The following is a 26,760-nucleotide window of genomic DNA, read 5'->3' as shown; positions in this document are numbered from 1 at the left end:
AATTTGTTTTTATGATAAATTATTATTTATTAATATATTATTAAATAAGAAAAATAAAATTATAGAATATCAAAGTTATAAAAATAAAAGAAAAAATAATTATTAAATAACAAAATACTTATTATAATGATCTAATTCGTATTAATTCTCAAGTTAAAAATTTGTCTACTCCTTTTCTTATATATTGCCATTTTACCGAACAAAATGATAAATTTTTTATACAAACCGATAAGATTGACTGATTTAACATTTATTTGATTGTCAACTTAAATTTCTATCGCGATCGATCTTAGATATTACAGATTTCGAGTATCATTAAATACGAATTTCCCGCGCAAGGCGCAAGTAAATTAGTATCGCCACTTGAAGCGCAGGCGCAATCCTGAGCAAGAGGCGGGAAGAAACGAAACGCGGCGCACTTCACGTCGCGGGACGACTTGCCGGCGAAATGTCTTTCGCGCGATTCAACTAAGGACCTTATTTCGGGACATGTTATTCGCCTCGCGACATGGACACTAGGTCCGGGGAGACCGTCGCGAACATCCGCGAGGAAGCGAGGCCATCGCGCTCCGAGTAACCGAGAGGCCTTGTGTATACGATGTTTACGAGTCACGCCGATGTCACCGCGCCCGAATTTCGCGAGACTCCTCGCGTCCTTGCGACGCTGTCGCGCGGATATCGCGCGCAGGAAGTGGCAGTGGAGCCGTCGGAGATGCTTCCACCCGGCGTTGACGCGTCTCGACGACTCCTGGACCGATCGCAGCCTCGTCTCCGCGAGCGCCGCGCTGTCGCGCAATCCGCGCGTTCGAATTCGCGAGCCGCAAGCGATCGCGCCCGTCGACGACGAGGAGGAGGAGGAGTGGATGAACAGAGGCTTCCTGGAGGACGCGCGGGAGACGGTTTTAATATTGGCGAGAATCGTGATCGTGAGCTCGGTCGTCACCACCCTGATCGCCGCGTATCTGATAACGCGTCTGACGCACGCGAGGCTGTTCCCCGGCGCTTTGCGAGCAGGTGAGCGAGAGATCGTGTTTACAAAGTATTATTCGCACCTGCGTCATTGCAAAGAGATTGAGAGAAGCGAAAAAACAATTTGTAACATCCTAAATTATGACCCCGCAAACACCAAGTAACATTTATATAATTGTTAGTTGTAATTTCCCGCTCAACAATATAACTGTAACATGTTATGTAACTGTTGTATAACATGTTACAGTTATATTGTTGAGTGGGAAATTATAACTAACAGTTATATAACTGTTATTTGGTGTTTGCTGGGGAGAATATGACGGTAATACATCTGTCAAGATTTCTAATAACATTGCAATATTGCTGCAATGTTCCGTGTTGTATGTGGTTAAGATAACTGTTTTTTTTTTTTTAGAATCTACATTTTTGCTCAGAAATAAGAGAAATTATTAAAACGTCACTGGAGTGCACATCTTTGCAGAAATCATTTATAATTTTTTTTTTTAGGTGTAGAGTTTCTGGGACCGATTTTCGTCAAGTTCGGTCAATGGATATCAACGCGGAGAGACATCTTTTCTCCGGACATCTGCGATACGCTCTCGAGTCTGCAACGAAACGCGATGCCGCACTCTTGGCCGTACACGGAACGCCTGCTCGAAGCAACATACGGTTCTTCCTGGCGGGACTTGTTTGCGAAGTTCGATGACGAGGGATTGATCGGCTCGGGATGCTGCGCTCAGGTATGCGGATGAGATCCAATAGAATAAATTAGCGGCTATCGATGAATCGGATGTGCACTTGTACGATAATATTCGGGATACTCGAATGTACTGTTTCTACATTAGAATTTTGGTTGTGTTGACAAAGTCGATTTACAGGTGTACAAAGCGTGGATCGATTTGAATGCGGTGGCACGGAAGCCTCGGATGTCGCGTTTCACGGAAAGTAAGCGAGAAAGAGAGTGTTTTTTTTTCTCATGTGCGTGAGAGAAATCGCGTGAGCCACTTTGCTTGCGCAAGATCGCCTTCACTATCATCCGCTATACGATGAAACATTTACTTAAGGATGGATATATTTGCATAGTTCCATATGTAAAATTAAAATATTAATTAAGATAGTTTTCATAATTTATTTTGACATGAGAGACATACATGAAATCTTGTAAAATCTTGTAATAGTTACTTTAAAGTATTTGCTAAATTCTATACAAAATAATGAATAGAAATATTTGAATATTGAATAATTTTTCATCAAAATTTTCAATTTTAACAGTTTTCTCTTCTAAAATTTGTCGACTAAAAATTACGGGAAGTTATTATTCTACTTGTTGTGTTAAAAATATTATGTTATTGTAAAAATAAGATATTGCTTTTCTCGCCAATATTAACGTTTCTATTTAGTATGCAAATTTCAATGGCCAATTCGTCAACTATACATGACAGTCTGACATATCGATAATTTCAGACAAAGCGTTCAATGAAAGCGATGAATCCATGTCTACGAGTCCACGTGCCAGGAAATTGCAAGCCGTAGCGGTAAAAGTGTTGCATCCCGGAATTAAAGGCCAACTCAAGTACCCTCTTTGAGATATCGTGTAGATAACTTTCAATAGTCTTCCTCGACAAAACGTGCAATCGCGCCGGCGATAAGAGTCCGCACGATGGACTATGAAATTTATACTTTTGTTGCAGTTGCATTAAACGTTTCGCTATTAAACGTGCATTTAGCACGTTTATAACAAAATTTAACGTTGATTTGTTCTTGATAAAAATATTAAGATTACATAAATAATTATATAACAAAGTCTCGAGTCAAAATTTTTGAAAATAAATGCTACTTGAAATTTTAATTGAGAAGTGCAGTTTCACGCGCTTCTATTAGTTTTTATTTCTAATTACTAGACGTCCAAAGATTGCTGACGTCTGGATGGATTTTTTTTTATCGAGAACACAAATCGATGTATGGAATTAGCCGAATTATGAATCTTTGTGAAACATCGCGGCAACTCGTTATTGTTTATTTATGTACAAGACACCCTGTATATATTTCCCATTTGCTTCAGAAGAGACATCGCGATAATGCGCGGCCTGTCCAAGTGCGCCATGTACTTCGTACCGGAACTGCATTGGCTCAGTCTCACGGATTGCATCGACGAATTCGCGCGCATAATGGAAGACCAAGTAACTTTGCAACATGAATATTTCCCACGACTCTTGCACATCCTTCGCATAATCTACGGAATATCTCGTTATAACGATTCTCTCTGTCGAGAATAGATTCGAATTTCTCTTGGAGGATTGAGAGCCGGTGTAATTCCAACGAGCTCGATGAGAATAATCGTTTTATTCGCGAAATGATGTGAGAAGGAATTGAAACTGTTAGCTCGTTGAAATTCTGCCGGTTTATGCCTCCGAGAAGAATAATCGAAGTTTAGAAATGAGCGAGAAGATTAAGTGCGTTTACGTTTAATTAAATCGTATCAATTGTTTGCGAAGGTAGACATGCGACTGGAGGCTGCCAATCTCGCGAGATTTTCAGCCAACTTCTCAAGGAGGAACGATATCGTATTTCCATATCCTTACATGCACTTGACTCGTCGTAAGATACTCGTGGAGAGTTTCCACGAGGGCTCACCGATATCTGATTATCTCCAACATGATGACGTTGCTTTGCAGAAGAAACTCGCCAGAATAGGAATTGCGACGATCCTTAAAATGGTTAATATATCTAACTCGAAAGAACACTTTTATCATTAGTACAAGTTGATCTTCCTTCTCAGAAATATTTAAAGTTTTATCGAATCGAATCTAATAGTCGAACGTCGATTTTTAGATAAAGATGTAATTGTATGAGAAGTATTTTTTCGAGAAAATTGTTAGTCTGTTAGATTTTTTTCCAAGAATGCAATGTACGAGAGAGAAAATGCCGTATCTGATCGTAGATATTTAACGACAACTTCATCCATTGCGACCTGCATCCGGGCAACATTCTAGTCGAAAAAGCGGCTGTACCGAAAGTGGGCTTGTTCAACACGTTTCGACGGGTCATTGACCCCGATTATGTAGACGGCCCACGCCTGATCATATTGGACTGCGGTCTAGTGGTATCGTTAAATGATCGCTGCCGACGAAATCTCCGGGACGTTTTTTACTCGGTGCTAATGGGAAACGTAAGTCCGAGAGATAACGCATTCACTTTTCATTGACACGCACTTCTTGCCTTCTCGGCCTCTCTCGTTAGTCGATATTAATGGGATGTGTAAACCGAGATTTATAATTTTTCTTCATATTTTTTTATTCTTCCTTCTCTTTTTTCTCTCACTTTACAACATAATTTTGTAATGTCTTAATTTTTATCTTTCGACAAAAACGTGACTCCTTCTCGATTTCTTATCTTTTTATAATTTATTTTGTACGAAATGTTACATATCGTATTATTGTTTTTCATCGCGCATATTCTTCTTAATCAAACGATTAGTTTCATGTATAAAATGCGTAGGGCGAAATGGCTGCGCAGTATATCTTGGAACATAGTTCGCATATGACCCCCGACCCGGATGGCTTCAGACTTTCGATGAAGAATATCGTGAAATTTCACCTTCGAAATCCATTTAACGTTAGTAATCTTTCTTTTCCCGAATCGAAATTTTATTCCTCACGTTTGAATTTTAAGGGATTTTGAGAAACAAAAGTTTTCCATCTATTATTAGAGCTTTTGGCAAAGCTATAGATTAAATACAGAGCGATTTGACTGCTTAAAGTATCATAGTAAATGTTAGATTAAAAATTGAAGAAATGAGAGAAAAATTTCAATTCGGATTGAAAAAAAAAAATTAAAAATCACTGAAACAACATCTTGCTTCGCAATTTTAATTTATGGCTCGATTATTAATTATCCGAAATGATTATTAATTTTGCGGACTCTTCTTCGCGTCAATTTCCATTGCTTCTGGGACTCGATTTTCCGTTTGCGTTTCTTTCTTTTTTGCATAAATAATTGCGCGCACAGACATTGTAGAAAGTACCGGTGCCGTTTCAATTTCACGACGATGCGACGAATAATAATGAGATCGTGATTATGTAGCGGGAGTATCGATATATGCGATCTCGTGCGGATTCAATCAGAACCGATCGACCTCCGAGAAACGTACCACGTGGACGAAAAGAAAACAACGAGGGTGCATAGTCGTGCTACGCAATTACGAGGCGTATCGCGTATTAACACGCGTGAGGGTAGACTAACCAGTTTTTGATACCGGTATCATCATAACCCGATAATGGATAATTACGATCATTATGATTCTAAAGATAGCATTCCTATAGCAAAAAGAAAATCATCTGCCGGATGACGATGGACGTTTAATTCGCTTAATTCTCATTCGGGAAAATCGCGCGTGTTTCAAATAATTATTATATACATATATATGGCTGTTTCGAATATCTTCGCAGGTGAACGTGAGTACCGTTGTGTCGGAATTATTCTCCGCGATGGTTCGTCATCGAGTCAAGCAAGACGGATCCTTTAGCAGCGTGATTCTCAGCATGCTGGTGATCGAGGGTCTCGGTCGATGCCTGGATCCAAACATCGATATTTTCGCGGAGATCCTGCCCTTCGTCCTCAGTTGCGTCTATAACGATTCTAAGTAAAATATTTTTAAATGATTTTAAGTAAAATAATCAACATTTTCAAAGATTTTGCGCTATGTATTGTAATCATAAATTTTGTCGCACATTGCATCTTTGTGTTATTATGTAATCAAACACACAAAGAATACAATGTTGGAGATTTTTTCCAAGGAAATTTAGACGAATATTAAATTTAATAATGCTATATGAAATGATTTATGAGGAGAGATGGAAAGAAAAAGGATTTCCGTCTGTTTCTTTTTAACGATCCATCACGCCACGTAATCACGTATGACAGAATTCCGGCCAGAGTGATCAGTTGTCCGTAATCTCTTCCTGGTTGGTCGACCAGATCCCTTCGACGCGATCGCACACACATGCGTGTACACGCATGATGCCTATTCCCGCAGTCTTCATATGCAAGAATTATACGTATAGATTTATCGATCGATGAATGGAAGTTGGACTATTAATAAGTTGGTTTTATTTATTTTTCTACAAAAGTCATAGGTGATTTATCGAGACGTCTCACGTGGTAATTTTGATACTTAAAGAACTGTTAAAATAGATACTTGAAGTATTGTTGACCTTGCGTGCATTCAAAACATCGATATCGCACGAATTATCAATAATTTATTCAAGTATAATTAATGAAATGGATAAGAAAAAATACATCTCTTTAAATATGAGATTTATAGCTAGATAATATCTGTTATTTTGAATTTTTTTTCTTCATTTTGTACTTCATTTTTTATTCATTCATTCTTCATTTTTCGCTATATTTTAGACTTAATTTTTTATTCATTTATTCTTCATCGTTTTACATTCTCATTCTTTATTCATGCCGAAGAGGCAATATCTTCATTAAATTGTGCGTAGTTTTACGAAATCACATTTATCACTTTTGAAATCTTGATTCTTGCGGAATCTTTTTTTAAAGTAGAAAGTGTGTAAAAATATATCTTCTGGATATATTTAGAATTCTATTTGTTTTTTTATGTGAGAATTAAATAGAATGATTGTATTTCTTCTCTCTTTTTCCCGATAATTCGAAAATAGATACGTGACGCTGACGATTAAAATTCTAAGCAAACCGTCACGAGAAATCAAACGTCATTTGAGTGAAGGTCAAATTTTTAGATTTAATTTGATTAGAACAATCATCTTTAAGATTGACGAATCCTTTTTAGTCTAATATTTAATATAATCAATTCTATATTTGATAAATCAATTTCATGTTCTTTCTATTATAAAAAAATGGCAAAAAAAACAGATTTACTTTTACTATGTAAATTTAATTTAAAATGAATTAGTAATTGGACGTCAGTTGAGAGCTAATTTGGAGAACCAGTTTTTTGGCAACATTCGACATTTTCCTTTTATTTTTAATCTCAAACTTCAATCTAACATTTTTTTGATATCTTAAGCAGTTGGATCATTCTCTTTTGAAACTATTTAATTTAAAAATTTACCGTAAACTCTTCTTTTAAATCTTCGTGTGAGAAATTGTTTCTTTAATATAAAATATAGAAACTCAATTTCTTATATAAATTAAGTCGAAATCTTCTAGAATTTATAAACGTAAAGATTAACGAATAAATAAAGAAATAAAATTTCTATTCGGGCGGTCTTTTTTAGACACAAACATCATGTCTCACGCAATAAAATACGAAAATATTCAATCAATATATCTTTAGGAAAAATTCATGGACATCTTTCTCCGAAATATAAACGATATTTTTTGATGATTTAAAACATCGACAAACTCATGTCTTTGACAGAATAGCAAATGTCCTGCAAGATGTCCAAATGCGAATATTGCTTGGCTTCTCGTAGGAGAAAACTTTGTTGCACCATGACTGTTTCGGGAACTTCGAAATCGTGAATTGCGAAGTCACGTTCTCGCTTCACGTGAGACACGCACGCCGACTCGATGTCGTGGTTTATTTATGCGTACGATTATTTCGCGCCGCAGGAACAGATGTTTGCGCGTATACAGGGTGTGCTGGACCTACCGGGTGTTCTTTCTTCCGTCAATAACGGGACGGATTAAGTAAAACGGTAATCCTTAAGAGAACTACTTTAAATATTCTTACAAAATTAAACTACTTTATATTAACATTTATTTGCAAGTTATCAATTTTATTTCATTATTTTTTTATTTTACATTGTAATATTTAGCTTAGTCTTTATCACCATTGCCACTTTATATACCACCATTATATGCATGAGATGCGCCCTTCTTCCAATAGCTTTCTTAATTGTGCAAAGTAACGGTACGACTCGTAAATTAGCATCTACGTTGAGGAAGAATTTGCGCGTTTTAATTCTAACGCATGCTTCGGAACCGACTTCGCATATCGTCGGTTTTAAAGAAAGATTTACAGAGTAACATGTAGTAGATGATTTAAAAAATAATACCAACGGGACAAGTTTAATTAAATATGCAATTGCAAAATTGTCTCAGTCGGTTGGATCGAATTGCCATTTAAAAAGGAGGTCGCGCTAGATCGTAAAGATCGATTGTATCTCTTATTAATAACACGAGACATTTTACGTTCTGCGACGCATTTTTGAACCTAGTTATGGAAACTTAGCTCCGGCCAGACATACGCAATCGAAGAAACACGACCGACTCGTTCTACGCGCGGAGATTAACCCGATCATGCTCGCCTATCATTAATATTAAGAACGTGGACGTCCACCTTGGATGCCGAACAAGTCGAAAAAACAAAATTTCATCTCATTCGATTCATGTAGACACTTGTCCAAAATAAATCTAACCATGTGTCATCAGCTACAAAAATTAATTCAACGTTCGAAATGCATTCACTAATAAATTAAATATACAATTATCGATAGAATATCAATTCGGTTTAGTGAACCGAGTGTTTCGCAGAAAAATTTGGAAGAAGTAATTGATAACAAATATTACTTGAATTTATTCTCGAAAATATCTTTTTTAGAAACTCTGAGAAGCAATCGAGAGAGCTGAAATGCGTTGGATCTTCATATCCAGCGACTCTATGGCATTTCGTGTGTGTCTCACATACACTTCCTCGTATACCATATCGTACCTCCCGGTCTATACCGTTTCGACGCCCGCGACCGTTTTCGTTTTATTTCATGTTTGAATCGAAACGAGTTCCGATCGACATCTCATTCCATGTGTTCACTCCCCCTACGCGATAGAGCTGCATCATTTCCCCCTGACCCGGTCTAGCCCGTTCTAGGCGGTCGTCCGTTCCACTATGGCCGTCTTATACTATTACGAGCCGATGGATAGATATTTTAACCCTCGAGTCCGAAAGGCCTTCTTTTAGGCCGTCTTTTAGTCGCTCCGTTCTATAACCTTCTGACGAAAAATAGAAACGATTAACTTTTCCCAACGAAAACATTCTGGCCTCCGCAGAAACGAAAGGGAATCGGCCGAAAATGACCGGTTTTAGCATACATATGTGTGAAACAGGCTTCTCACCATCCCGGTATTTTTATCCTGTTGGAAGTTAATTACATTATGAATACTAATTTGCTGATTATAAAATTCATTTTGAGGCTCCTCGAAAAATGCGAGACTCTAGACGGCTATCTTTTACACATATCATGAAAATTCGCCGTTACAATCTTTTTTTCTTTTAAAATTATATATACTGTGGATTCATCTACTTTTTCAATTTTTATCAATCATTGTCAGGTTTTTTTTTTTTTATTTTCTTTGAGATCGCGTCATTTCGCTGGTGCATTTTTATTTTCTGTCTGACGTAAAGGATGAGTTTATTTAAATTTCTCGCCGATCCTCCTAAATTCTTCTTGATTTCTCTCCTCCATCTCTCGCTTGCTTAACTTCTCTCGTCGAGTTGTTTACGCCCTTCGCGCAGACGACTCAACCCGATCCGGTTGACGGTCGTTACGCATGATCGCGCAAATTTACCGCGAGACGACGAGATCGATTTGGACGCGCAAATTAGATGCCGTCTCGCGCGACCGTAACTTCTCACTGGAGCAACACAGTCTGCAAAGACTCTGCAAGACTTTCAACATGACGAACTACTGTTTCTCATACTCTTCTCGGAGGATAGTTAATATCCGTTTTATAATAAAAAAATCATTCAAGAATTATCTATAGATTTAGAAATATCTTTCGTAAAAAGAAGATTGTCTGCATCAAATTAAAATTATTTATTATTTATTATTTAAATTATTTATTATTCAAATTATTTATTATTTATTATTATTAAATTATTATATATTAAATTATTTATTATTATTTATTATTTAAATTACTTATTATTATTTATTATTTAAATTATTTATTATTTATTATTATTAAATTATTAAATTATTATATATTAAATTATTTATTATTATTTATTATTTAAATGAAATGGAATAGACTCGATGCGTACATAAAAATATGAAATTTAGAGAGAAAATCAAAAAGCTGGTCTGGATCACAGACATATATATTTCGATAAATTTTTTGCTAGAACGCCAGTTTATTTTTTGGGTCGCTATTGTGTAAAGATTTGTGATTATTTCTTAGAGAAGATGCGTCACGTATGTAAAGCTCATTGATGTGTAAAATGTCCAAGAATGTTACAGCCAAAATAAAAAAAAAACGTGGGCAAGAATTTAGAATACGTGAGAAGCGTGAGAATTCTTTTCGTTTAGGGTCTTGGTGGACCTAGACCTGTTTCTGTGGACCTAGACTTGTTTCCTATTATATTATCTCATTATTCATGAATTCTACGATTTATCTAATCATTCTATTCTCGTATATTTGATTACATTTAAAGGTCATTAGTGCGTTAGCGATAACTTTTCGATTCAAGAGGAAATGGACTTTTTCCTTGCCCTTTGACCTCGGGGCAGAAAAATATATCGCAAGCTGAACTATCGAAATCCTTTCTGTACGATAGGAGAAAGCGGGAAGAATAAAGATACAAAGGCAAGAAAATTTGAATAAAAGGGTGCTTTTACTCGTCTTTCGAAGGAAGACGGAAGAAATGACGGAAGTTTAAAGGCGCATTCGTAGTGACCCGATGGCTATTTTTGTCCGAGAAAAAGGAGAGAAGGCGGAGAACACGCAGAGGTAAAGGATATGGTTACGACATCCCGTAGCGGCGGATGCTGAGAATCATCTCCCCGATCGAGAGTATCTTCCTCGACGTTCAACGCCATCTGCCATCCGTTCCGGACCGTCCGTCATCCGGAACCCCCACCGCGGGTTCCCACTGATCCCACGGGCCCCACCATCGGCGACGGCCAACCATGCTCGCGATGCGGTCGCGGGATCAACGGGCAGGGCATGATGGGGCATGTAAACAGAGAGGACGAGGAGATAAAAGAGTTTTCGTCTCCGACGACGGAGACGGATCGGCGGGGCCTCAACCAGTGTCTCGTGACTCGTTTGAAAAGAGAAAGAGAGGAGAAGAAGAGGGAAGAGAAGAACAAGACCCCATCTCCTTTCTAGTTTCTTGATCCCCTCTTGAGAGATGCCACCATTCATAAATCCGATCGACCTGCCAGACAATGCGCTAATTAATCGTGATTAAGTTTCATTCCCTAGACGCGCACATGTCCTCTCTCCCTTTCTCTCCTCTCAGCCTCTCTTCTTGCTCTTCCTCCTTCATCTCGCAACGCTCTTCTCACTCCCACGTCCGGGTCGCGGGCTTGTTCCTCTCTCCCTCCCAACCGCGTCCCACCGGGAGCCCTCTCCGTCCGTGATCCTCGACGAGGCCTTCTCTCTTCCTTCTTCTTCAGTCTCTCATCTCCTTCTCCTTCGTCCGCTCTTCCTCCACCTCCGTTTCTCTACTGCCACCTCCTCCATCGTTGCTCCAGGCCTCTTCCTCCTCCGCCCCTGTCACGCTTTCGGAGTTTTTGGAAAACATCGAGGAAGGGTTCCCGAGGAACTTTTTGGGATCAGTGCCGCCGTGACTGTCCGACGAGTCGGTTTATACGTTTCAACGTCCTCGTCGTCGCGGCAGTCCGCCACTTCTCGTTCTCGGCTCCTGAATTTCCCGCCCGTCCGTCGAAAAGCCGCCGGAAATCCGGTATCACACGTTTTATCACAGAGTCGGCGGCTGAGTCCACTTTGACGACCACAACAGCGGCAATGATAACCCGCTTGAAGCCCGTAAGTTACTTGCGAGATATATATTTTAACATTTTGATTTTTTATCTAGATTTTCGGGGACAGATGCAGTAGGAGAGGATCGCTTCTTTTTCGAAATACTCGTTATTAATTAATTATCTATTATTCCACAAATATTTAAAAAGGCGTTTAATTCTAGAAGCTTTTCGTTATGGCTACTGTACACGTGTTTATGTTTATCAATTTATTAATAATTTTTTTCTTTAATGCAAATGTAAAATTATCGTTCATATTTTGCCAAGTATGAACGTTTAGAAGATTTATTAATTTTTTTATGTAAAGTATTTTGCAATTAAATTATTATTTTATTATTCAGCGAGCGAAAAAACAAATATGAAATTTATATAATATTATAAATATTTTGATATTTAAAATTCAAATTAAAATTGCAATTAATTAAAGTGTAATATTTTATAGGATTAAAGTACTCGAATGTTCATGCAAATATAATATCAAAAATTGATAAGATAAAGATTGACGATTTAAGTCAGTAAATTAATTTTTATCAATTCTTTTATCAATATTTTATTAATTTTTATCTATTTATTAACTTTTCAAACTCACATCGTTTCAATTTATACGAATCACATTTTATTCAATCCAATTACATCAACAATTTATTAAATAAACGTGATAGAGTAGTAACTATTTACTATTTTTTAGCGTACAAACTAATTTTATCTATAACGAAGGTAAAAAGAGAAAGAATAATAAACAAAAATGTAAAAAATGTTATATATTATAAATATTAGAGGACATAAAAATCGGCGCTGTTTTGATAAATAGGATAATTAGATAATTTCCGTGGAGAATTTTAGAAAAAGATTAAAGGAGAAGACGCGAAGAGAGATCGATCGATCGATCAATCGATCGATCGAACACATTCCTGCCCCGGCAGTCCCGTTTTTTACGGGACACCCTATAAGATGAATACGGCCCGTACGCGTCCGCTCGCGATCGTTTGTTTTTACAATCCCGGGGAACCCGATCGTCGTCATCGCACACTGCCCACCTGTGTGGCACGCGAGAGAGGCGTTCGGATTTCCGGGTTCCCGCGGCGCGAGAGCGGCCCCTCGCCCTCGCCCTCGCCCTCGTCCTCGCGCGCGCCGATCGCTCGCCGATCGCCGATCGCGCGAGCGAGCAAGAGTCAAGTGTGTAGAGCCAGAGAGTGAGAAGAATTCGGCGCGGATAAGTCGTCGTTTGGCGAGAGACGCCAGAGCGGGATATGCGCGCGATTTGCTGATCGATACATCGGACGGTGCGAGAGGCGCCGAAGTAGGAAACGTCCAAGTAATACAGTCATGGTAATTTAAAAAAAAAAATACGCCCTCGCGGATATTGTGTGCGCGAATTGTGTGCGAAATCGCGTTGTTACGTTATTCGCAGTGCGATCTTTTCCCGACGAGTTTTTCTCGTTGTTACCCGGTGGTGTGGATCCTGTCTCCCAAGATTGGAAGGAAAAAATATGAAAGGGAAGTTGGGGGGAGAAATTATTATAATTTCGATCTCGTTCGTATCTTTTTCTCTCGATTGAGAATATGCTCGCGCGTTCTGTGTTTATTATCTGTGCAACAATGGAAACGCAGCGACAGTGACGTTGACAGTTGACAACTGACGTGAGAATAAGGTATATTTTTCTTGACATTCGCAACATCGAGAATTGTGGACTCGAGATTAAATCGATTTCATTTAGGGCGATTTTAATCGCGGAAATTCGTTCGATTAAAATCGGCGCTAAATTAATCGTCTTCATCAAGTTTGTGATAAAAGATTGACATTAATCGGTTAAAAAATCTACGTTAAAATATACTAATTTCGAAACTGTTTTCTCTTACTTTTCTTCAAATACAGAATATGTCAAAAGATAAGGTCACCAAAAGATGAGGGGAGACAATAAAAAACGCGTAAAAAAAATGTACACAGAAGAAACTATTTCCACATTTGTTCTGTCGCGCGCGTTTTTAAGCAGATATAATATATTTCAAAAGTATCCCAAGTAATAAGCATTGTAACGATAAACAGTAAATAATATGTTCCTCGATGGAACAATAATCGCTCCTGCCAATGTTTTTCTGTTATTGAAACAATATGTATTCTCTCTCTCTCTCAGGGTGAGTATATCTCAACGTGATAGCCAACAAAACACGTTGCACATTCTCACCCAATCTATTCTAGTTGCGTATCTGTCGCGGAAGATCGCTCTGGCCTCTTTCATCTCCGAGTTGCATTCATCCGTGAACTTCCAGTATATCAGAAAAAAAAAAAAATGCCGAGAGCAGAGTAATAATAGAAAATTCTTCAATTCCCTGTCAACTCTATTTACATGCTTCTGCTCCACAACACAAGTGCGTGCCGCGTCGCTCCTCTCCCCGCCGATTGACCTTACTTCTCGGGGTACCGTACGTCAGAGTGCTCTTCTTTTTTTTTCTTTTTTTTTCGCCGGGAACCCTTCGTTTAATTGCACATCGGGCTCGAGAGGCGGCGGTTAATCATTTTATTTGCGAAATCTCAAGTGCCGTTGACACGCGGTGGTAATTTGCGCGGCTGTCGAGGAGGAAGAGGGGGGGGGGGGGAGGGAGGGGAAGTAAACATCGTAATCGCGAGAAACGGGAACCGCAATTTCGCGAAGACCATACATCGTATGAAGAACGTTATGCGGAAACAGCGAGATGCAATTTGCGTAATCACTCTTCTCTCTCGACATTATATACTTGTATTATATAAATATATATATATTTTTTTTCGGATGCTTTGGATGCCGAGAATAGTTTCGCGAAAGCGTGGGAATTATTTTGCAGTAATTTTGTCGCAGCTATGATACGAGCGTTTTTGTCCAAAAATGGAGAATGTTGTGGAGTTTCGTGGAGCACAACTGAAATATTCAGTAAAACAGAGAACCGAAAAAATTATTACAACAATATGACACATCTCTCGACGAGGAGAAATTTTACGAAGCGTATCGATGACCTTTCGGCGAATAATTTCGCGATAACTGCTGTTGTGCTATTCCTGAATCGCGGTGCGAATACGGAATGTACGGAAAGCCGCACTTATCGTGGTGGGTTATCAAACGAAAGCAAATAGTCCGACAAATAGGTCAATTAATGAGATAATACGAGTCGCGAGTGTCTGGAATCTATATTTCTTCTGACGTTCCTTCCGCGAATGCGAAGGTCTCTTTTTTGTCGTTTTCATTTTCGGTAAACATTTCCCCGAGCTTGCGTCGCGATATTAGCAATAAAGCGCGAATGCGATAGCTATACAAATATTTAAAAATAATGTAGATAACGAAACTTTCCATTGAGGACGTTATCATTTTTTTCAAAGTCAGACGACATTTTCGTAAATATAATCATCTCTCTCTCGTCTCTTAAATTAGATTGTTATATAAAGGATACAGGTGTAATAAAAAATGCGCGCGTTACGTAAATGCAATGTGTTATTAAACGAAGGATTAAGAAAATATTTTAATTAAATTAACACAATATACATAAATGGTCCAAATGATAAATCAATAATAATAATAATAGCAATTTGTTTTTTTAAAAATTATAGATTTATATATCACGCAATACCTGCGTTTTTCCTGGACTTAAATAAGCCTTCCTTATTATTATTATTGTTATTAAACGATTAGGCGAGAACATAATTAATTTGTTGGTCCGATCTCGAGACGAGTAATTCCGTCTGCGCGCGAATAAAAAGTGCCGAGTAACGTCTGACAATAAATTTTCTGATTGGGTGGCGCTCGCAAAAGTAGATAATAGTCATAACTGTATCTCTAACGAGAAATGCGTTGCATTATTCATCTCTCGTTCGTTTAATTGACAGGCGTAACGGAAATCGTGTTAGAAGGAGAGCTAGACGATAAAATGCAACGAGATCGCATAGTATATAAGTTGCGCGCGATACACGCATGCAGTACGCGATTTGTACGGCAAGCTAATTGATAAAACTCCCCTCGAGATTTAAGATTGTTCGACAAGTCGTGTCATTATGCGCGATCTGACCCGCTCGCATTCCACAAATCTCGGCTAGCAAATTATATCGCGCGATACAATTATACTTTTCTATATCGTAACTCTGACACACTTTGCCATTTTTCTCAGAGAGCCGATTTTTGCGTGTGATTATAAATTACGAGCGCATATATATGATAGTGCATAATATACGATCTCGCGTTTGAAAGGCAAGTTCGCGCAGAGAGGAGAAGAAAGGAAGATGAAGAACAAAGAGGAGAGATGACAATCCAGCGGTTGTCGCTGCTTGTCACGGGGTAATCGGGCCCGATTATTTTTCTCGTTCCCCGCGTCTTCTTTCACTCTCGCGCTTTCTCAATTGCTCCCCGTAACTTTAATAATCCTTTATTTACTGGTCGGCGGCGACACTCCGTGACATTCCAAAGTCTTTGCGCACAATTACCCGAGTTTGTTATCATCTACGCCGCGATACCGCGTAGCTTGGGTGCGAAATTTGCCCGATGTAGCAGCTCGAGAATTACATACGTCCAATCTCGATTTTTAGTTTATAAATACAAGCTATATATTGATTTTATATTTTATTATTTATATTTTATATTTATTGATTTTATATTTTATTATTTATATTTTATATTTATTGATTTTATATTTTTATATTTATTGATTTTATATTATTATTATATAATTAGAATGTTTTAAATAATTTTTTTGACGAAAAAGTTTTTAATTACACGAGTGTATAATTTTTCTCTGAAATTTATTCATTTAGTTAAGGATAATTTGATATATTTCTGCAAAGATGATTGAAATTTTATTCCAATAAATGTATTTAAGATTTTTCTTTTTTTTCTTCTTAAACAAAATGTGTTTTGCCGCAATGTGAAAAAAGTAGAAATTACGTAGGAGAGATATAGAAAGGAAAAGAGAGAGAAAAGAGCTTTCGATAGCCGCACGGAGTACTTTATCTTCTTTCTTTTAGCGTGGGACTGGTTCCGCGAGATATGTAAAGCGACATGTTTAGAGCTCCGCGATTCTTTATTAGACCTTTATTAGAGATTCAATCAAAGCTCCGATCGGAAAATTATTGATGCTAATCGGTCGAGCTAAGAATAGTTTATTCGTAGAACAAGTTCCAAGGCTGAACGCGAAACTTGACAAAAATAAGGCGAGTTAAGAGAAGAAAGGGATGTTATTTCGTCTCTTAAATGGACGTTTAAGGAATGCTCGTTTTTCCTCGCGTCAATTTTTTGCGAGATACGTTTATCTCTGTACAAAGATAAAAATAGGCGAATGTGAGTAAAAATTTGTTTTCAACCAAGAAGAGAAAGAGAAAGAAAAAGAGATTGGAGTCACGTTATTGGAGAAGAATGCGGTTTTGCCGCAATGTGACGATCGCGAGCACGCTACGTTCCTCGGTAGATACCGTCCCTCAAGATTCCCGGCAGGTGAGCACGGAATACGGTGAGAGACGGTACTTACCTAGCGGTGCGCTTAATTAAAGTCATTAACGAGAACGAACAATGTAGCCGGTCAAGCAGACTCAGAACGCACCCACGGAAACCGCTACAAGAAACATCCGCAGAATGCGAAACGCCCGCTTGTTTGCCTCTTTCAAGCATTTTATCTCCCGACGAAAATCGCCAATTTTTGCTCTCGATCGAAAAAATCTCGCAATGAACGTATCTTATCCGAATTTTTCGTTATTTTCGAAAGTAGCAATTATTGCTATCGCTTTTTGAATTTACCCGAGTGAGAGGAATATAAAAATATAACGGGAGATGCTCGAGAAAAAGTAGATTGATATAAACGCGAAATTGTTTAACGTGAAAAATTAAGGAATACAGGTTTTTTTTTGTCGAATCTTTTGCCTAAAGATAAAATACCTCTCCTCGAAAGGTCCAACTCTTCAAGTTCGCTTCGAGGAACTCGCAAGACGATTTCTCTCCTGCTTCCAAGTCAGCGGAATATGACGCTGACATTGTTTTCGCGCTAATGTACGCATTGACTTTGCGCGTTGATACTATAAGCGCTGAATCAATATCGAATATATGCATGGATCCTTCGCCCCTCGTTCGATTAATATCCGCAATTCATACATCATTCATATCATCATTTACGGTATTTTCTTCCCGATTCCTAACAGAACTAAAGATACGTCAAAGCAAGTGCGCAAGGGAGGGAAAGAGGTGCCGAGAAAAAGAGAGTCGCGGGATCATCGGGGCAACACCGGGAGCATTATCGGCGAATTGCAAATAAAGGTCCGCAAATAACACTGGGGCACTCAGTCAGTCACGAGGAGATCCATAAGTAGAGCCGTATACATCGCGTTCTCCCTCTTTCGTTCTCTTCCTTTCTTCCTCGGCGCATGAGAAAACGCGCGACGTTTATTGCTCCTTTCGCGTCGGCGTCGCATGCGTTTTAATGCTAAATCACGGCGCACAAATGGTGCCTTATCGGAGCCAATCTCGCGAAACCGGTGCGGCGATCGCGAAAAATGCGTCCTCGCCAATTACACCTGAGTTAAGCGCGAGATCTAGCTCTTGCCTTGCACGTAATGCGTCTACGATTGTAAGAACAGCTGCTTTCGATCGGATGACGAAAGTATAGAAAGTGTCTGAGAATGACATTTAAAAGCTTAGTATTTTGAGAGTCAATTAAAACCAAAAGACTATCTAGCATTTTTTATAAAGAATAATTCGTTGCCTACGATTTTAAGGGGTTATTCCTAGTCGTAAAAATGAAAAAAAGAACGATTTTTATGTGTTTACATTTCCTTGAAGTTATCATATTGAAAATATTTTCTAAAAGTTTTAAATTAATCAGATGCAAATTGACGGAGTTATAAGTGTATGTTTTATGAAGCGCCAGAATGTGTAACTTTGTTTAAACACGATTATAAAGCTTCAGCTCTGATGTTTTGAAGGCTATCAAGCCAATATATGAAGATTTAAATAAATTAAAATTATATGGACCCGGGATAGATGATTCTGTGTAAATTAAAAAATCTGCATTTTATTTAAACGTAAATTTGACACAAATTCTAAAGGCGTTTTTCTCAAAATCACTTTTTCAAAGTCGGTGAGCAAGATATTTCGAAAACCGTTACATCGATTTGCTTAAAATTTCTACAGACTTCTACATATAAAAATCAAGTAGATGAACGAGGGATTTTGTTTTTTAATGAATACTTTTTTTACTTAATAAAAAATGAGCAATTTTTCAGTCGAAAAAGAATATCTTAGTGTCAAATGGCTGCCATTTTGTCCCAAAACAATTTTTCGATTAATCCTTCGTTCATCTGCTAGACAATTTCATACATTAACTACAATTTATCGAATTTTTGATATCAGATGAATCAGCTTCGAATAGCACCGCTTTTTAAAAAACGATATCCGGGGAAAATAGTTATAACTTACATTTTTTAATATTTTATTTTTAAAAAAATATAATAACATCCTTAATATTTGTACTTTTGAATAAAAATTTATTTGTAAAAAAAAAATTAACACTTTTCAAAAAAAATTCGCAAACATACTTTTTTTCGGTCCGCTGACTAGGCGTAACCCCTTAATACGCCAGTTAATAAAAGAGCTCCCGAGAGAAGTTCCCTTAGAGCGTTCTCGGTCGGTCGGGGCAACACAAGGACATCCGTTCGGGCGCCAAATAATGACTCGGCATTCAAATAATGACTCAAAACGCGCCTTAGGGAGAGAGCACAGCGGAGTTTACGCACTCCCGAGATACGGCGTCAGTCGTAGTACTATCTCGCGCCGGAGGAGACGAGCCTCGTATCCGCGAAGCAGCGCACGATTACGATAAGAGGGAACCTATTATACTCTTGGCGCGTTCGCGCTGCGCGAAATTGTTGTCGCGCGAACGCGGACGTTTCTCGGGAGAGAAGAGAGAGAGGCCTCGATTCTTTTAATCCTTCCTCGGTGCAGGGATTCGACTGGAGGATGCTGCTGTCCGGAGCGTGGTTCGAGACCATCGCGGCGGCACTGCTCGCGATCCTGGTGCTGGCCGCCGGTTACAGGCCACCCTGGTGGTTCTGGACCAGAAATTACAACGTCGCCAACGTCGGTGAGTTGAGAATCCTTCGATCTCTTTAGCAGAGCTTCGATGTATCGACACCCACGATATCGGTCAATGGCACCATACATCGCTTCTTTCCCCATCACTTTTATCGTTATCGAATGTTATTTACGAACGTTAGATTCAAGTTAAGAAATCACGCTTCTCAATTGATAACATTAAATGCAACGATAGAGCAATGCCACGAGGTACATCCGGAACTTCCTCGAGCAATTTAAGAGATGGATAAAGAAGAGCAAGATTATTTTTGTGTATAAATTTTTGTTCTCTTCAACAAAGCAGCGAGCAAAGGTCCCATTGCTCCGAAATTGTCTCGATCTTTTCGATTTGAAAATCAGTGTATTTTTTCGCAGTCACGGACGACAACGGCAGGAAGTTCAAAACGGCGCGCGATATACCAGGTCCATTCGCTCTGCCGATTCTCGGCACCAGGTGGATATATTCCCGCTTCGGTCACTACAGCTTGAACAAGATCCACGAGGCGTATCAAGGTAAAGAGTTTCGCCTTTGCCCTTTTTTTTTTACGAAGGCAACGTTAGATGGCGAGTTAGACATTTCCTTTGTGCGTCCACGATTTTTGTGCTGATGACACCTCAAGGTTGCGCGCAAAGAACGAGAGGGAGAGAGAGAGAAAGAGAGAAGGAAACAGAAAAGCGGGGGACGCGTGAATACAGTTCATTATATGCTAATGTGTCCCACACGATTCTCCGGATAATGACCGATTAACAATTTAGATTAATCCGCATTATATGCGGACCCTCTAAAAAAAAGGCCGCGCGATTATAGGAACGGGATGGCGGGTAAAACGTGTCTTTTTCAGAGGGTCAGGGTCAATGATACTCCAATCTTATCGCGGTGAATTCGCTGTAATCGCGAGTGAAAGAAAAAATGGGGAATAAATCGTGACAAGAAGAATCTACGGGTCAACGAGCACATTTACGTCACGTCGAAAGTTGCTTATGTCACGTTACGATAGATTCGTGAGAAAATTATTTCTATGCAAGGTACATCGAATTTAATTGACGGATGAATCATTTGTTATTAAATTGCGCTATATATAATCGTGATTCTCGAATCAATAACATTTCTTCCATCGACTTTATGTATTTCGATATGTCGACTCTTATTAAAAAAAAAAGAAACTGAACATTATAATCACTTGGCACAGTCTTTTTCTAAGCCCGATTGAAGGCGAAATATCGAAATGGTTTGATAAAAAAAGATGGATCTCTCCTTGCTCGAAATCCGGAGCAAACTACTCGATATGCTCTCTCCTTCTCGTCGATATATGGTATTTTAATATGGCTCGTTCTCCCGTAATTTAAGAGTAGATCTGAATCGGCAATATGGGTCGTTGTGCAAGGAGGAGGCTCTGTGGAACTACCTCGTGGTGTCCGTGTTCGCCCGTCGCGACATCGAGGCTATCCTTAGACGGGGCTCGCGATACCCGCTTCGTCCTCCGCAGGAGGTCATATCCCACTACCGGCGCTCCCGGCGCGATCGTTACACCAACCTTGGTCTGGTCAATGAGTGAGTAGCCTGCCGCTCTCGGCGCGCTCGGCGATTACGCCCGCCGCGGTATCGAGGTCAAGTTTAAGGTCGCGTCGTGTAACTTTTCGATTCGTATATATTCCGAACTTGTATACGTTATACCAGGTGATCGCCTGGAACCGGCGCAGTTCTCTAGTCCGTCTTCTGGTTATAAAAAAAGTCGACAATTTTAAAAATTGCGGATTATTCATTTTATTCATTTATTTAGATTATTTATATTTATATTTATTTTTATTACTTTTATTTATTTTATTTTTATTTTATTATTTATTTTTATTTTATTTGTATTAGAATATTATTTATTTGAAAATTCTCCATTTTTGGAGATAAATAGTACAGTAGTAAAATATAGCGAGAAAAAGAGAAGCAAAATTTATATAATGGATTATATATAAAATGTGTATAAATAATTTATTAATTTGCGAAAGACATCTATGAGACAGATTGAATCGCTTAGGATTTATAAAGACGCGAGAACAATCGCGAATGATGAGCGATATTTTCTTAATAGGCAAGGAGCAACCTGGCAAAAGCTTCGCGCCGCTTTAACGCCGGAACTTACCGGGGCCGGTACCGTATTCGGTTTCTTCCCGGCGCTCAACATAGTCACCGATGGATTCATCGACCTAATCCGCAAACGAAGAGCGGATTTTACCGTGAAAGGCTTTGAGGAACTCGCTTACAGAATGGGACTTGAGAGTAAGTCATTGACATCTGCTTGAAATTTTTCCCTTGCATATGGGAATCATCAGCGACTCTGATTTGACAGATATATCTCTGTTGAACGATTTTATTAATTTCAAAACGACACGTTCTTAAATATTAGAATAATAACGCTCAGCTTTAGACTTATAAGGAACGTGTTTTTTCAAACTTTTCTTCTCGTGGAAAGAGAAAAAGAGAGATAGGCTAAAGCGTATCTTGATTCGCTCATAATCGTGAAGATTATTAAACCCGTTGCTGATAACGCGTTACATCTCGTTCCGTTTATTCGTAGGCACATGCACGCTGATTCTTGGGCGTCACCTAGGTTTCCTAAAACCAGATTCCAGCAGTACGCTCACAACGAGATTAGCGGAAGCGGTCAGGATTCACTTCACGGCCTCGCGCGACGCCTTTTACGGTCTGCCGCTTTGGAAGTTGTTACCGACATCCGCATATAAGCAGCTAATAGAGAGCGAGGACATTATATACAAGTACATCACGTTTATTCGCTTTCCAGCTGTTATATTAAATGACCGATTTTTGACAGTTGAATTGTTGCCGAGAGAAAATTTTAAATAATTTATAGCTATTATTTTTAAATAATTCTCTTTTTATTTTTATAAATTTTTAATTTATCACCTTAAATTGCTTTGGTTATATAATTTTATTAAATTTAACAGAGATTTAACAAGATTTAATTAAAGAATAAATTGAAATATTTTACATTTTGTCTGTAAATTACAACAGAGAAGAAGAGAGAGAGACGAAAGAGAAAAATTATTTTCTGTTTACAATATGTATATTACATCAGAGAGTTTGAAACATGTTTAAAATTAGTAATCCGCTATTCTTTATTGTTCTTTTTTTCGTTTAGTATTATTTCGGAGCTCGTGGAAGCGACTGTGTTGGAGAAGCAAAATGACGCCAAAGACGAATCTGTCGAGGCGGTATTCCTGTCTATTTTGCGGCATAAAGATCTCGACATGAGAGATAAGAAGGCCGCCATAGTGGATTTCATAGCGGCGGGAATACACACAGTGAGAAAGCCACTTTGTATTAATTATAGTTGGTTAGCACGGGTTTGTTAGATTTTGGCTATTTCATATCATAATTCGTGACTGTAGACAAAATTCAATTTTCAAATTTTATAAATAACTTAAAGATAACTTATTAAGATAATTTATTTCTGAAAAAATTGCAACCTCTTTTCCATAAAACGATTTTAAAATTTCGTTTTTTTTTGTTTTCATTATCTTTAAGTTGTCTCTTTTTTTTACTTTATATCATTCGGATTGTCAATCGCGATTACTACTACAGGGTTAAAGACACAGTCGTTGGACGTTTGCAGCTAGGCAACACGCTGATATTCCTTTTCAACTTGATTGGCCGTAATCCCGAAGTGCAGGAAACTCTTTACAAAGAGGCGCAGTCCCTGGCGCCTCCTGGTTGCGATCTCACGGTGGATGATCTCCGAAAGGCAAAATATTTACGCGCCTGCATCACAGAATCCTTCAGGTGTTCTTATATTAATTGATAGTAATTTAATAAAATTGTTTAAAAATTTTTATCAAAAATTTCTTCTCTTATACACATTTACGTTGCGATAAAATGAAAACGTCTCTGAAAATATTATGCAAGTATGACTTATATACATTCCAGAATTGTACCCACGACACCTTGCATAGCACGCATACTGGACGAGCCTATAGAATTGGGAGGATATCGCCTCGATCCTGGAGTAAGTTTCAATATTATCTGTATGAATTCGAGGAAGTATTTCAATACAACTCGTTTTTTGGCGATTTCAGACAATAGTATTGTTGCATACGTGGATAGCAGGATTGAACGACGACAATTTCAAAGATGCGTCCAAATGCTTACCAGAAAGATGGTTGAAACCTATGGTGCCTCACTCGCCTTTATTGGTGGCTCCCTTCGGCGCAGGTAGAAGGATATGTCCGGGAAAACGTTTCGTAGAGCTCGCGCTGCAGCTTATTCTGGCAAAGGTGAGGAAAAAGCATATCAAAGTATACGTAAGAGAAAAATCATGGAGCAAATTTTTCATAAAATTACACGGTGATTGCTCTTGTTGGTTAATTGATTTTTATTTAGATTATTCGGGAATTCGAGATCGTCGTCGAAGAAGAACTTGGCTTGCAATTTGAATTTATTCTGGCGCCGCAAAGTCCTGTATCCCTCGGATTCCGAGATCGTACGTCGAGGGCCGAGATGACCTGAGATTTATTCGCGTTTTCATCGGCGAACGTTTATCGAACAATGAATGTTAATTGAATGAACGAATAATAGATTCGATTGTTGTCGAGCGAGGCTTCGCACGTGCTTCGCTCGTCTTTCGGGTTGGCGCTCCGTTTTTTTTTCATCGATTGATTTCCGAGATTAGATATTAGATTTTACACTTGTGTATTATTTATAAGATTCTTTTTAATTCGTTGAAAAGGAACTCCGTTCGTTCATCGAGGGAGGGGGTGAAAGTGGTCGTTACTTAATGTTATAATATTTATATCTAGTTGTAAGGAAAGCGTAAACAATCGGGATCCTCTTACCTTTTAAGACATTGACGCATATTGCATGCAATGCCTCTGTCACTCTTTTTTTTTTCTTATCATATTCTATAAAATGAAATTTATAGTCTAAACTCTTATCATGTCGGGCAAAACATTATTTCATACTCATAATTAATTAAAATTAATAAAATTATAAATATAAATTTTTAAAAAATAGAGGGAGTGAGAAAGACGGCATGCGAATGCAAATGTGCTCGCGGGTTTCTTAGTCACCTCATTTTTATCCACAATAACTACAATAATAATTAATAAAATAGTTAATGTACAACAAATATATACATAATCATACGAAAAAAAATGTTATGTATCTCATATTTGTTGTATAAGAACTTATATATACGGTTTAATGTTCATTTATTTAATATTATGTGAATTTATTTATTTATTCGAATTTTTTTATTAGAGCTTGTTAGAGTGTCATTTCGTGCATCTGTCGAGATCAACTGTTGGGATGACTGAGTTACCCCACATCGTAAAATCACGAGATATAATGTATGCCTATTTACGATACTTATCAATCGCACAGAGAAGAAGTGGCACCATTAATTATATAATTTAAGCACATTTAATTATATAATTTAAGTACATTTAATTATATAATTTAAGCACATTTAATTATATAATTTATAGTTATTTATTTTTCTGAGCGCGTATTTTCCGTTTACGGTAAAAGTAAGACGATCCCGATATGTTGCCTATCGATTGCGCGCACCGATTGACTAGCTATGGCTAAATGTTATATTTACGTTACTGTACGAATGATTTATATGCAACGTAATCCGTTGACTATCGAAAAAAATTCGTTTTTTTCGAATTATTACGCTTTTTAAAAAGCGTCGGTGCCGAAAAATTATATCATACTTATATTGGAGAGTGATCTCTCTGTTTTTTCGCGCGGTTTTTCATGCAATTTGAAAATGGATCGTTGATGAAAATGATCGTTGATTTATACACTTGTACATAAAATATGTAGATAGTTCTTGTTGAAAATATAATGCATAAGAAATATATATATATAATATTGTGCAATATATATGAATTATGTGTTTGCAAGTCTTATTTTTCTTTTTTCTCGTATTAAAATATGTATATGTGCATATGTAGTTAATTGTAAGTTTATATTTAATAATGTTTCGTGTGTATTTCTTCGATCAAATTTTTCGAATTGTATTATATATCATCATTATAAATGTCTGTTAATTTATTGTGCCGGATATATATTCTACAATATAATATTTATCTTTATGTTAACGTCGTAAGAGAGAATTACAATATATCGTACGCATTACATTAGTCGCGAATATGTTACATATAATTTTATAAATATATTCTAGGGTACTAAAAGGAAAATTCCCGCAATTTGGCGTCAAACATAAAAATCGGGACATTCCTTCAAGTTTCCTTGGTCATAAAAACATGGTAAAGCTGGAGATAGATTTGATTATCTTTCTCTCGAATCGAGAAACTTGCATTGTTTGGTGTGGTAGTTGCGTAATAAACTAAAATAATCTTACTTATTTTGGCTTAACACTGTGAGACATAATACATAAGCGAGAATAATAATAATAATCTTCATTATCTAAATCCTGCGGACTCTATATCTTACGATAACATCCATCAGCTTTTCAGCTGTCAACATTTACTGATTTTATGCTGCTTGTTATTCTTCTATTGTAATTGTTAAATGAATAGACTTTCTAAATTCTCTCGGCAACCTTACAGATACAATTCGTTTTCTCATCGAAGAGAGACATCACTTCACCATGGCCTTGATACTCTTCGGAAGGTTCTGTATGGAACCCTTGTTGACACTAGCAGCTGTAGGCCGCATAAAGCTGTGACTCTTGGACCCGGCTCGCGGTTGAATTAATCTACTTCTCGTACCGGACGTCTTGTCGCCAATCGCTGATCGATTTCCCATGATCGATTGCTGACCGATGCTGCTACCGCTGCTGCTGCTACGCGAGGTGATGGGTCGACCCCTCGCGACCTTTGGCATGTCAGCTGCTACCTGTCGATCGATGTGTAAAAATCACGTGAAAATGTAACTCCAGTAAAATTTTAGAAACTTGCTCGAGTGAAAATCGTCCACCAAAGTC

At 38.0% G+C, this 26,760-nt stretch overlaps 3 protein-coding genes across 6 annotated transcripts in view; 2 read left to right on the top strand and 1 right to left on the bottom strand.

The window, feature by feature from the left end:
* The first annotated feature begins 407 nt into the window (after positions 1–407).
* Positions 408–6,376, top strand: LOC145967333 (putative aarF domain-containing protein kinase 2). The gene is made up of 10 exons (XM_083092128.1): positions 408–1,014; positions 1,477–1,709; positions 1,848–1,914; positions 2,434–2,542; positions 3,032–3,149; positions 3,465–3,686; positions 3,911–4,138; positions 4,468–4,584; positions 5,418–5,611; positions 5,821–6,376. Exons 1-10 carry the CDS (start codon positions 618–620, stop codon positions 5,921–5,923), a joined length of 1,788 nt encoding a protein of 595 aa, XP_082948254.1. The 5' UTR covers positions 408–617; the 3' UTR covers positions 5,924–6,376.
* A 4,607-nt stretch (positions 6,377–10,983) lies between these two features.
* On the top strand, positions 10,984–26,708 carry Shd (cytochrome P450 family 24 subfamily A member shade). Of its 4 annotated transcripts, none has more exons than XM_083092129.1 (11): positions 10,984–11,730; positions 19,670–19,808; positions 20,174–20,311; positions 21,152–21,350; positions 21,883–22,070; positions 22,369–22,567; positions 22,951–23,113; positions 23,425–23,591; positions 23,736–23,814; positions 23,885–24,082; positions 24,189–26,708. In XM_083092129.1, exons 1-11 carry the CDS (start codon positions 11,710–11,712, stop codon positions 24,312–24,314), a joined length of 1,617 nt encoding a protein of 538 aa, XP_082948255.1. In that variant the 5' UTR covers positions 10,984–11,709; the 3' UTR covers positions 24,315–26,708. The 4 variants fall into 4 exon arrangements, with proteins under 4 accessions (XP_082948255.1, XP_082948256.1, XP_082948258.1 ...); XM_083092130.1 differs by lacking the exon at positions 10,984–11,730 and adding an exon at positions 12,470–13,052; XM_083092132.1 differs by lacking the exon at positions 10,984–11,730 and adding an exon at positions 12,471–13,052 and having other exon boundaries at positions 19,286–19,808.
* Positions 25,841–26,760, bottom strand: part of Form3 (FH2 domain-containing protein formin 3) — a 15,603-nt gene continuing 14,683 nt past the window's right edge. Inside the window, exon 26 of the mRNA XM_083092127.1 lies at positions 25,841–26,672. Coding sequence (XP_082948253.1) covers positions 26,415–26,672 — 258 coding nt within the window. The 3' untranslated portion in view covers positions 25,841–26,414. The remainder of the gene's footprint in view (positions 26,673–26,760) is intronic.

The sequence above is a fragment of the Camponotus vicinus genome, unplaced genomic scaffold (assembly GCF_025532165.1).
Source record: "Camponotus vicinus isolate PSW18456_S1 unplaced genomic scaffold, iyCamVici1.0 SCAF_2, whole genome shotgun sequence".
Lineage (NCBI taxonomy): Eukaryota > Metazoa > Arthropoda > Insecta > Hymenoptera > Formicidae > Camponotus > Camponotus vicinus.
This window is presented reverse-complemented; position numbering and strand designations above follow the sequence as displayed.

What these genes read in the sequence shown, in the direction of transcription:
- LOC145967333 (XM_083092128.1), top strand. Translation starts at nt 618, where the DNA reads ATGTCACCGCGCCCGAATTTCGCGAGACTCCTCGCGTCCTTGCGACGC. An exon ending in GCTCGGGATGCTGCGCTCAG is followed by an intron (nt 1,710 to 1,847) that starts GTATGCGGATGA and finishes GTCGATTTACAG; the next exon opens with GTGTACAAAGCGTGGATCGA. An exon ending in CGCGCATAATGGAAGACCAA is followed by an intron (nt 3,150 to 3,464) that starts GTAACTTTGCAA and finishes TTGTTTGCGAAG; the next exon opens with GTAGACATGCGACTGGAGGC.
- Shd (XM_083092129.1), top strand. Translation starts at nt 11,710, where the DNA reads ATGATAACCCGCTTGAAGCCC. An exon ending in AACCTTGGTCTGGTCAATGA is followed by an intron (nt 21,351 to 21,882) that starts GTGAGTAGCCTG and finishes TTTTCTTAATAG; the next exon opens with GCAAGGAGCAACCTGGCAAA. An exon ending in GATATCGCCTCGATCCTGGA is followed by an intron (nt 23,815 to 23,884) that starts GTAAGTTTCAAT and finishes TGGCGATTTCAG; the next exon opens with ACAATAGTATTGTTGCATAC.